The 12,540-nt window shown below is 44.6% G+C and overlaps 1 protein-coding gene across 2 annotated transcripts in view; it reads right to left on the bottom strand.

Annotated features, from left to right (window-relative positions):
* Positions 1–2,898: 2,898 nt before the first annotated feature.
* Positions 2,899–12,540, bottom strand: part of MON2 (MON2 homolog, regulator of endosome-to-Golgi trafficking) — a 182,700-nt gene continuing 173,058 nt past the window's right edge. For both annotated transcript variants that reach the window (XM_038761242.1, XM_038761249.1), the window contains one exon: positions 2,899–3,585. In XM_038761242.1, coding sequence (XP_038617170.1) covers positions 3,422–3,585 — 164 coding nt within the window. In that variant the 3' untranslated portion in view covers positions 2,899–3,421. The remainder of the gene's footprint in view (positions 3,586–12,540) is intronic.

Below are 12,540 nucleotides of genomic sequence, written 5' to 3'. Positions count from 1 at the left end.
AAAAAATGCAGAGCACTGTACTGAGTGCTTGGGAGAGGACACTATAACAGAGTTGGTAGACACATTCCCTGCCCACAGTGAGCTTACTACAGCCTAGAGGGACTAAGCCGCGTGGCCTAGTAGAAACGGCACAGGCCTGGGAGTCGGAGGACCTGGGTTCTAATCCTAGCTCCACCGTTTGTCTGCTGGGTGATCTTGGGAATGTCACTTCCCTTCTCTAGGCAGGCCTCAGTTTTCCCAATCATCAAACAGGAATTCATTACCCGTTCTCCCTCCTACTTAGACTCTGAGCCCCATGAGGGACATGGACTGTGTCTGATCAGATAACCTTGAATCTACTCCAGTGCTTAAAACAGTACTTGCGACATAGTAAGCAATTAACAAATAGTTAACAAGTTAATTATTACTATCACTGTTTAAATCCAATTTGTTTTTTAAACATTGTTACTTTGTAAGTGTCTGTAGAAACTCCTCTATCAATGACTTGTTTTTTTTTCCATTTCAGAGTCAGTCCTAATATATCCTAGTTCATCACTGCAACAGCAACACCTCCATGTTTGACATTATATAACATAATCAGACATAAACATAATAATATAACATAATCAGAGAAGCAGCGTGGCTCAGTGGAAAGAGCCCGGGCTTTGGAGCCAGAGGTCATGGGTTCGAATCTCGGCTCCGCCACATGTCTGCTGTGTGACCTTGGGCAAGTCACTTCACTTCTCTGAGCCTCAGTTCCCTCATCTGTAAAACGGGGATTAAGACTGTGAGCCCCACGTGGGACAACCTGATCACCTTGTATCTCCCCCAGCGCTTAGAACAGTGCTTAGCACCTAGTAAGCGCTTAACAGTGGGTAGGGACTGTCTCTATATGTTGCCAATTTGTACTTCCCAAGCGCTTAGTACAGTGCTCTGCACATAGTAAGCGCTCAATAAATACGATTGATGATGATGATCATCATTATTATTATTATTACTATTATAATCTAGCATTCTTTAAGGGCCTGAGAGTTCTGGGTTATGGTCCAAATCCCAGTGGAACATAATTAGTGAAAGAATCGTGTCTGCCCGTCTCCCTCTTTGGATTAAAAACTCCTGGAAGACAGGGACTGTGTCTTTTGCTTAGGCTGTACTCTCTCAAGCACTTAGTACATTGCTCGGCACAAAGTAGGCGCTCAATAAATACTACCGAAAAGCCATCTCCAACAGCTGCCCACAGAATGCCAATACCCAGCATTCATTTATTCATTCATTAGTTTTACTTTATTAAGACAGTGATTCAGGCAGGGACCCTAATCTAGAATTTAAAATAAGGACAGAGAAGAGAGGTGGTCCATACAGCAGTCAGTCAAGTGTATTTTTTGAGCGCTTATTGTGTGGAGTCAGAAAGTCACGGTTCTAATCCCAGCTCCACCGCTTGTCGGCTGTGTGACCTTGGGCAAATTCATTCATTCGTATTTATTGAGCGCTTACTGTGTGCAGAGCACTGTATTAAGCGCTTATCATTTCACTTCTCTGGGCCTCAGTTACCTCATCTGTAAATGGGGATTGAGACTGTGAGCCCCATGTGGGACAGGGACCCGTTTTGCTTGTATCCACCCCACCGCTTAGTACGGTGTCTGGCACATTGAGCTTACCAAATACCACAGTAATTATTATTATTATTCTTGTGGGCAGAGCACTGTACTAAGCACCTGGAAGAGTCCAACACAACAGTAAACAGACACATTCCCTGCCCACAACAAGCTTGTATAGCAACGTCGGGGTTTGTAGCTATTTCAAACTAAGGGAAAACTGGAAAGGAAATGTCTTTGGAAATAAGGAAGCCTTAAGAAAGATGTTACCAATTAGATGGATGAAGATAAGAACTGTGCAATCAATAAGCATTACATTCACTCCACTGCTCCCCAAACCATTATAACATCCATTATTACACATCTCCCTCCAATCTAACCCATTCCAACAGGTCTAGGAATCTGATGAGATCATTTGAGATGCGGTCATCAGCCCACCAAAATGATCCTGAGGCCACTAAGATACTGATGTGCAATCACAATTTTTAAAACTCCCCGTGCCTTCGTATCAATGACTACGAAACGGTAGATCAGAGCCCATTCAAGAAAAAGTACAGCAAGCTGAGGCAGAGTTCCGTTTTCTCAAAAAGCAATTAAAAGTATTCGAGAGCGCTCGACTTCTGTTATCTAGGGATAGGAAAGTGGAAACAAAATTGTAATTTTTCTCCAAGACAAAGTTTACTGCACTTCTAAATGTGTGACTACCTTCAAAAATACACTTCTCATCATCTGAAAATATGCACACGTTTTATATTTCAAGGTTAGCATGATTCCCGCCATTGAAAAGACATTCTGAAGGGAAATACGGAAAATGGGTGAAATGACCAAAACTTTGTTGCGGCCCAGATTCTGAAATACTAGAAATAAATCTGCATGTGACAAAATTCAAAAACAGCAACAAGTACCTTGGGGAATGGGAAGCAGATAGAAAGCCAAATATGAATTGTTCTTGAAAATCCAGTCTCTTGATACAAAAACGGAGTAACTGAAGATGATAGTTGAAAATAACACTTCGAGATCGTAATTCTCCATATACTTCAATGAGTTAATCGAAAATCCCAAAGAGCAAAGTTTTAAATCATTAAATGGCAGACCGTAGGCCATTCTCTTAATACGACCGTCCGACCTGGTGAGATATTTGATGGCCACTGGTAGGATACATTAAAAACAAGTACAAAGCTAACTGCGTGATCGTGTATGGACCGGTATTTTAAGAAGGCAAATGAGAGTGAAAATGCAAGCGTACAAATGAATATTTGTGATAAACACAACGTCGGGCATTTAACATCATCGATATTTTAGAAACTTAAATAATAAATGCAACTATTTTATACACAACTGTCCCATTTATTTTACACGCAGGTCTATCGGTTCCCTTCGTTTACAAAGGCTGGCTACGGATAATAATGGAATGTTACAGTACCATCTTGCATAAAACTCGAGTACAATCTTGTACTTGGAAAAAAAGGGGTGCAAAACACCAGCCTCAGAAATTTGACTGCATGGAAATACTTCTTCTTTTGTCTTAATTACATCATGAACACACCCACAGGCCACAAACTGTACAGAAGCCCACTCTCCGGGCGGAGCTTCCAGATACCGTCGCGGGTCCGTTCGATTAAAAAGGCCGCCGTGGAGTCGGCAGACGCCGGTGTGAGCCTGGCGCCGCCCGCGCTGGCATCTTGGCTGAGGTGGAAGCTCCCGTTCCCCGATTTCTGAGGCCCCGTCGAGTAGGATTCCGCGGAGGGCAACCGGGGCCCGCCCCCGAGGCCTCTGCCAGGGCAAGTCCAACTCAGAAGTCAACCCGGTTTCCTCCGGTGTCTTTCTTTTTCGCCCTCCCATCCCGGTCAGGATTCTCCATTTTGGACCTTGGATGTCGGTGCATGCATGAAGTCCTTAAAGGGAGCGAGGGCCTCTTTCAGCGCACAGCAGACCTCGGCCGAAGAGCAGGTTATACATTCTACGAGGGTGGGATACAAGGCGATCACTTGGGCCCAGGTGCTGCCATCGACTGCAAAACGGATGAAATGGACACCGCTGAAAAAACGCCACGCACTACGCATCAAGCAAAAACTCCTCACTCTCGGCTTCAAGGCCGTCCATCCCCTCGCCCCGTCCTGCCTTCTCTCCTTCTCCAGCCCAGCCCGCACCCTCCGCTCCTCTGCCGCTAACCTCCTCACTGTGCCTCGTTCTTGCCTGTCCCGCTCACGTCCTTCCCCTGGCCTGGAATGTCCTCCCTCCACACATCCACCAAGCTAGCTCTCTTCCTCCCTTCAAAGCCCTACTGGAAGCCTCACCTCCTCCAAGAGGCCTTCCCGGACTGAGCCCACTTTTTCCTCTCCTCCACCCCATCCCCCCAACCCTACCTCCTTCCTCTCCCCAAAGCACCTGTATATGCTTGTACAGATTTGTTACCCTATTAATTTTACTTGTACATCTTTTCTATTTATTTTGTTACTGATCATCATCATCAATCGTATTTATTGAGCGCTTACTGTGTACAGAGCACTGTACTGAGCGCTTGGGAAGTACAAGTTGGCAACATCTAGAGACAGTCCCTACCCAACAGTGGGCTCACAGTCTAAAAGTGGGAGACAGAGAACAAAACCAAACATACTAACAAAATAAATAAATAGAACAGATATGTACAAGTAAAATAAATAAATACATAAATAGAGTAATAAATATCTACAAACATATATACATAAATACAGGTGCTGTGGGGAAGGGAAGGAGGTAAGATGGGGGGGATGGAGAGGGGGACGAGGGGGAGAGGAAGGAAGGGGCTCAGTCTGGGAAGGCCTCCTGGAGGAGGTGAGCTCTCAGTAGGGCCTTGATGTGCATCACTTGTGTGATGTGTACTGATGTGCATCTAGCTTTAATTCTATTTGTTCTGACGATTTTGACACCTGTCCACATGCTTTGTTTTGTTGTCTGTCTCCCCCTTCTAGACTGTGAGCCCGTTGTTGGGTAGGGACCGCCTCTATATGTTGCCAACTTGTACTTCCCAAGTGCTTAGTACAGTGCTCTGCACACAGTAAGCACTCAATAAATACGACTGAATGAATGAATGAATATTTGCAGGGCAAAGGTTTTTAGGGGAACATAGAAACCAAGGCTTCACTCAACGCAGAGAAAGAAGTTGTCTCCCTCCAGACTCCTCTCCTCCTCTAGACAGTGCGCTTGTTGTGGGTAGGGAGCAGCATGGCTTGGTGGCAAGAGCTCGGACTTGGGAGTCAGAGGACGTGGGTTCTAATCCTGACGCCGCTACTTCTCAGCTGTGTGACTTTGGGCAAGTCACTTCACTTCTCTGCGCCTCAGTTACCTCATCTGGAAAATGGGGATTAAGACTGTGAGCCCCATATGGGACAACCTGCTCAACTTGTAACTTCCCCAGCGCTTAGAACAGTGCTTTGCACATAGTAAGCGCTTAATAAATGCTGTCATCATCATCACCCCAGCGCTTAGAACAGTGCTTGGCACATAGTAAGGGCTTAACAAATACCATTATGAATTATTATTATTGTTCTTTCCCCAGCACTTAATACAATCAGTCAGTCAGTCAATCGTAGTCGGACAATCGTACTCCTTGAGCGCTTACTGTGTGCACTGAACTAAACGCTTGGGAGAAAACAATGTAACAGACACAGTGCCTGCCAACAGAGAGGAGACAGACATTAATATAAATATATATTCATATATACTCATATAATATAATTATATATTCATATAATATAAATGAAGTACAGCTCTATACATAAGGGCTGTGGGGCTGGGAGGGGGATGAATAAAGCAAGCAAGTCAGGGTGACAGAAGGGAGTTCAGGGTGACACAGTAAGCGCTCAATAAATACGACTGACTAACTGACTCTGCACTTGGTAAGCGCTCAAATGAATACCACTGATGGATTCAAAAAGGGTGAGGACTTCGGTTTTCTTATGTTTCCTAGGGTAAGAAGGTTTTCTAAAACTGGCAAAGGCAGATAATGAAGAAATCACTTGGTAAGCGTGAGGAGTCACCCATAATGGGAAGGACAAAAAGAAAAAAACCTTTTCTCACAAGTGAAATGGACTATTTTAAAGTGGAAAATTTGGAATCAGAAGCATGACCAATAATTGAGTTATTGAAAAAAATTTAGATTTTTACACAATCACTAGAATGAATGAGAATGAATGAGAAGGAAAATATTTTAGATTTTTAAACAATCACTAGAAGGAATGAGCCTCCTTTTTCCTCTCCTCCTCCCCATCCCCCCAGCCCTACTTCCTTCCCCTCCCCACAGCACCTGTCATCATCATCATCATCAATCATATTTATTGAGTGCTTACTGTGTGCAAAGCACTGTACTAAGCGCTTGGGAAGTACAAGTTGGCAACATATAGAGACAGTCCCTACCCAACAGTGGGCTCACAGTCTAAAAGGGGGAGAATGTATATATGTTTGTACAATTTTATTACTCTATTTTACTTGTACATATTTACTATTCTATTTATTTTGTTAGTGATGTGCATTTAGCTTTAATTCTATTTGTTCTGACAGCTTGACACCTGTCCACATGTTTTGTTGTCTGTCTCCGCCTAGAGATTGGAAGGGACCATCTCTATATGTTGCCAACTTGTATTTCCCAAGCGCTTACTACAGTGCGGTGCACACGGTAAGCGCTCAATAAATACGACTGAATGAATGAATAAATGAATGACTGTGTCCATTTATGATTACCAAACTAGGGCTGAGTGATTTATATTTATAAATCCCTCAAGTATTGGCCCTACTACTGAGGATTCCTCCAGTGAATCTGGGGAGATTTTAAAGGCTAATGACCATACGTGGGCGGGAATGGGCCTGTTGTCCTATTTATCGAGCGCTTACTGTGTACAAAGCACTGTACTAAGTACTCTCCCAAGCGCTTAGTACAGTGCTTTGTACACAGTAAGCGCTCGATAAATAGGACAATGAATGACTGAATTGCTTTTTTAAAGGAATACACACCACCGGAAATCCCTAAGGCCTCATTTCCCCTCCCCACTTCCCCTCTGTGTCCCCCATGTTGTTGATGGCATTTGTTAAGCGCTTACTATGTGCAAAGCACTATGTGGGGGGGGATACAAGGTGATCAAGTTGTCCCACGTGGGGCTCACAGTCTTAATCCCCATTTTACAGATGAGGTAACTGAGGCTCAGAGAAGTGAAGTGACTTGCCCAAGGTCACACAGCAGACATGTGGCGGAGCCAGGATTCGAACCCATGACCTCTGACTCCAAAGCCCGGGCTCTTTCCACTGAGCCACGCTGCTTCAAGTACACGCCCCATGTACTTGGCTGTGTATTTGGATGTCCGGCTGACAGCTCGCACTCAGTATGTCCAAAACAGAACTCCTAATCGCCCCACCCAAACCCCGTCTTTCCCATCACCGTAGACACCACCACCACCAACCTTATCTCACAAGCCTTTAACACTGGCATTATCCTCAACTCACCTCTCTCATTCAACCCACATTATCAACGCCACCAAATCCCGTCGGTTCAACCTTCACGTCAACTCTAGACTCTGCCCTTTTCCCTTCAGCCAAACTGGTTCTACTAGAGAAGCAGCGTGGCTCAGTGGAAAGAGCCCGGGCTTTGGAGTCAGAGGTCACAGGTTCAAATCCTGGCTCCGCCAATTGCCTGCTGTGTGACCTTGGGCAAGTCACTTAACTTCTCTGTGCCTCAGTTCCTTCATCTGTAAAATGGGGGTTAAGACTGTGAGCCCCCCGTGGGATAACCTGATCACCTTGTAACCTCCCCAGCGCTTAGAACAGTGCTTTGCACATAGTAAGCGCTTAATAAATGCCATTATTATTATTATTATTATTATTATTGTTCCCCCTTCTAGACTGTGAGCCCGTTGTTGGGTAGGGACCATCTCTATATGTTGCCAACTTGTACTTCCCAAGCGCTTAGTACAGTGCTCTGCACACAGTAAGCGCTCAATAAATACGATTGAATGAATGAATGAATATCTATCCTGCCTTGACCACACTGCTCGCTGATCTCCTTGGCTCCTGTCTCTCCCCATTCCCACCCTTACCTCACTCGGCTGCCTGGATCGCTTTCTTAAAAAAAATGTTTAGTCCCCAAGCACCTCCAGTGGGTGTCCATCCACCTCCACAGCAAACAAAAGAAACTCCTTACCATTGGATTTACAGCTCTCAGTCAGTTCTCTGCCTCTTACCCGATCTTGCTGATTTCCTACTGGAATCCTGCCCACAAACTTGGCTTCTCTAACACCAACCTACTCCTCATCTCATCTATCTCGTCGCTGATGCCTTGTCCGCATTCTCCCTCTGGCCTGGAGTTCCTTCCCCTTTCATCTCCAACGGATCATCACCCTCCCCACCTTCAAAGTCATTCCTAATACCACATCTCCAAGAGGCCTTCCCCAACTGCTACCAGGTTGGTACAACCACTTATCCTCTCCCATCTTGATTACTCTATCAGCCTCCTGTCTCTCCCCAGTCCAGTCCATACTTCACTCTGTTGACCGGATCATTTTTCTACAAAATACTCATTCATTCATTCATTCAATCGGATTTATTGAGCGCTTACTGTGTGCAGAGCACTCAGGACACACTTCCCCACTCCTCAAGGAACTCCAGTGGCTGCCCTTCCCCCTTGGTATCAAATAAAAACTTCTCACCATTGGCTCTAAAGCCTTCTATCACCTTGCCCCCTCCTACTTCACCTCGCCACTCTCCTACTACAACCCAGCTCGCCCACTTTGCTCCTCTACTGCTAGCCTTCTTACTGGACCTCAATCTCGCCTGTCTCGCCGCCAACCCTCGCCCACGTCCTCCCTCCTGGAACGTAATAATAATAATAATAATGGCATTTGTTAAGCGTTTACTATGTGCAAAGCACTGTTCTCCCTCCTCAAATCCAACATACAATTACTCTCCCCTCCTCTCCCCCAAATGATGGCATCTATTAAGAGCTTACTATGTGCGAATCACTGTTCTAAGCGATGGGGGGAGGTTACAAGGTGATCAGGTTGTCCCACGGGGGGCTCACAGTCTTCATCCCCGTTTTACAGATGAGGTAACTGAGGCCCAGAGAAGTGAAGTGACTTGCCCAAAGTCACACAGCTGACAATTGGCAGAGCAGGGATTTGAACCCATGACCTCTAACTCCAAAGCCCGGGCTTTCCACTGAGCCGCGCTGGAAGGCACATCTCCTCCAAGGGGCCTTCCCTGACTAGGCCTTCCTATCCTCTTCTCCCACTCCCTTCTGTCGCCCTGACTTGCTCCCTTTATTCATCCCCGCTCCCAGCCCCACAGCACTTATGTACATATCTGTCATTTATGTATTTATATTAACATCTGTCTCCCCCTCCATGTTGTAAACTCACTGTGGGCAAGGAGTCTATCTGTTTTACTGTCCTACTGGATTTTCCCAAGTGCTTAGTACAGTTCTCTGCACAGAGTAACAGCTTGATAAAAATGAACGAACTGAATTGAACTAAGCCCTCATCTCCCTTATTCCCTCTCCCTTCTGCACCACCCCTGCACATGGGTTTGTACCTATAAGCACTTGATAATAATAATGATGGTATTTGTTAAGTGCTTACTATGTGCAAAGCACTGTTCTAAGCAATAAAGAGTGACAATCCCTGCTCACAACGAGCTCACAGTCTAGAGGCAGGGAGACAGACATCAATATAAATAAATCAAATGGGCTTGGGTCCTATGCCTTTGGCTTCTGTTGTACTTTCCGGAGCTCACAGCACAGTGCTCTGCACTCGGGAAGCGCTGTTTACCATCGCTTTCAAACGATCGGCGAGCAGATCAGAACACCCCCTTCTCCAGTCCTGTCCACCTCCACTTCCTCTTGAGCACCCTACCACCCCCTTCTTATAATTGGTATTTGTTAAGCATTTACTATATGGCAGGCACTGTACTAAGTGCTGAGGTAGATGCAAGCTAATCAGGTAGGACACAGTCCCGGTCCCACGTGGGGCTCACAGCCTTAACCCCCATTTTACAGAAGAGGTCACTGAGGCCCAGAGAAGTGAAGTGACTTGCCCAAGGTCACACAGCAGCCAAGAGGCAGAGCTGGGATTAGAACCCAGTTCCTTTTGGCTCCCAGGCCTGGGCTCTATCTACTGGAGGCCTTCCCAGACTGAGTCCCTTCCTTCCTCTCCCCTTCGTCCCCCTCTCCATCCCCCCATCTTGCCTCCTTCCCTTCCCCACAGCACCTGTAAATATGTATATATGTTTCTACATATTTATTACTCTATTTATTTATTTAACTTGTACATATCTATTCTATTTATTTTATTTTGTTAGTATGTTTGGTTTTGTTCTCTGTCTCCCCCTTTTAGACTGTGAGCCCACTGTTGGGTAGGGACTATCTCTATATGTTGCCAGTTTGTACTTCCCAAGCGCTTAGTACAGTGCTCTGCACATAGTAAGCGCTCAATAAAGACGATTGATGATGATGATGATACTGGGCCAAGCTGCTTCTCTTTCTTTCTATGTCTGTACTCATGTCTTTGGGCACACACATGTCTGAGGGTGCCACATGGACATGAAGCATGGAGGTTTTGGGCCTCGATTTGTTATTAGAGTCACGTTTTAACTGTTTCCATTTAAACCAATTACTCCCTTGCTTGGTTCAGGTGTCTTCCATGACTTCATTACATTAATATACATGGAGTTTTCCTGGTGATAGATTGACAGCATTTTTAAAGTTAAATGGGGTGAGGCAAGCTACTGAAAGTCACCCCTTTCCTGTGTGACTTACTTGTTCCCTGCTAAATAAAAAATGATTCGGCATAAGCGCCTGCTAATAGCTTAGCAAGCTTGCATTACTGAGAAGCCTGAGTCAGATGGTATTTGTTAAGTGCTTACTATGTGCCAAGCACTGTTCTAAGCATTGGGGTAGAAACAAAGTGATCAGGCTGTCCCACATGGAGCTCAGAGTCTTAATCCCCATTTTACAGATGAGATAACTGAGGCACAGAGAAGTTCAGTGACTCGCCTTAAGTCACACAGCTGACAAATGGCAGAGCCGGGAGATCTCGTAAGCTAAAGTTTTCATCATCATTAACAGCCAATGCAATCTTGGAACTGTGAAAAGAGAAATCTGAAACTCAGAAATGGACACTGTTGTTTGTCAAATCTTTTACAAATTTAGGAATTGGAATCTGGCCCCAACTTTTTAAAAATGTATTGTCATCTTAGATATTTACAAAGACTACACGACAATGATTATCACCAGATTTCAGCATGGCTCAGTGGAAAGAGCAAGGGCTTTGGAGTCAGAGGCCATGGGTTCAAATCCTGGCTCTGCCAATTGTCAGCTGTGTGACTTTGGGCAAGTCACTTAACTTCTCTGGGCTTCAGTTCCCTCATCTGTAAAAATGGGGATTTAGACTGTGAGCCCTCCGTGGGACAACCTGATCACTTTGTAACCTCCCCAGCATTAAGAACATTGCTTTGAACATAGTAAACGCTTAATAAATGCCATCATTATTATTATTATTTTGCCAAAAATTAACGTGCATTTTCTTTTCATGAATGATAGAGGGAAAAGTTCCTTTCTGTCCGAGAAAAATCATTTTTTTTGTCAGCAAAAGCTCATAACATTGCTTGACATAGCTGTTTGGGATCTATTTTTACCCAGTATTAAGTATTTCCACCCACCCAACTTCTTTATGGACTACTTTTTTGTTGGGTATTTGCCTGTCAATACATTGAATGTCTGGTCAAGTGCATGGCACCAATTCATACAAAGGCTTAATTAAATACGTATGGGAAACAGTGACAGCCTCATTAAGAGGAAAACAAAAACACAAAGAGCCAACAAATTATGCTCCGAAATAGTAAAAGCAGGGTTACAGCTAAAGCTGTTTTGTTTCAGCTTGGTCACCATGAGTGCCTGCCTTCTTATTAAGATTCCTACTGACATTTTCTCTTCCCTGTGGAGCAATCCCTGCTCAATCCCCAGAGAGTGGGGAAATACAACAATAATAATGATGGTATTTGTTAAGCGCTTATTATGTGCAAAGCACTGTTCTAAGCACTGGGGAGGTTACAAGGTGATCAGGTTGTCCCACGGGGGGCTCACGGTTTTAATCCCCATTTTACCGATGAGGTAACTGAGGCACAGAGAAGTTAAGTGATTTGCCCAAAGTCACACAGCTGACAGTTGGAAGAGCACCCGTGACCGCTGACTTCAAAGCCCAGGCTTCTTTCCACTGAGCCAAAGACAAAAACACAAAGAAAGAACCAACAAATTACGCTCCGAAATAGAAAAAGCAGGGTTACAGCAGAAGCTGTTTTGTTTCAGCTTGGTCACCATGAGTGCCTGCCTTCTTACTAAGATTGCTAGTGACATTTTCTCTTCCCTGTGGTGAAATCCCTGCTCAATCCCCAGAGAGTTGGGAAATATGCCTAATTACTCATTACACACTCATTACTCTCCCCCTCGTCCCCCTCTCCACCCCCCCATCTTACCTCCTTCCCTTCCCCACAGCACCTGTATATATAAATATATGTTTGTACATATTTATTACTCTATTTATTTATTTTACTTGTACATATCTATTCTATTTATTTTATTTTGTTAGTATGTTTGGTTTTGTTCTCTGTCTCCCCCTTTTAGACTGTGAGCCCGCTGTTGGGTAGGGACTGTCTCTGTATGTTGCCAACTTGTACTTCCCAAGCGCTTAGTACAGTGCTCTGCACACAGTAAGCGCTCAATAAATACGATTGATGATGATGATAGTGACATTTTCTCTTCCCTGTGGTGAAATCCCTGCTCAATCCCCAGAGAGTGGGGAAATATGCCTAATTACTCATTACACGTACAAAAAAAGGGAGGGGAAGGATTAGAAGACAAGGTTTCCCCTCCTTAAGGGATTCTCCTGTTCCCACAGGTGTTTCAGCTGTTACATAAGTGAATCTGGTATAAATTACCTAAACTGTAATA

The sequence above is a fragment of the Tachyglossus aculeatus genome, chromosome 2 (assembly GCF_015852505.1).
Source record: "Tachyglossus aculeatus isolate mTacAcu1 chromosome 2, mTacAcu1.pri, whole genome shotgun sequence".
Taxonomy (NCBI): domain Eukaryota; kingdom Metazoa; phylum Chordata; class Mammalia; order Monotremata; family Tachyglossidae; genus Tachyglossus; species Tachyglossus aculeatus.
This window is presented reverse-complemented; position numbering and strand designations above follow the sequence as displayed.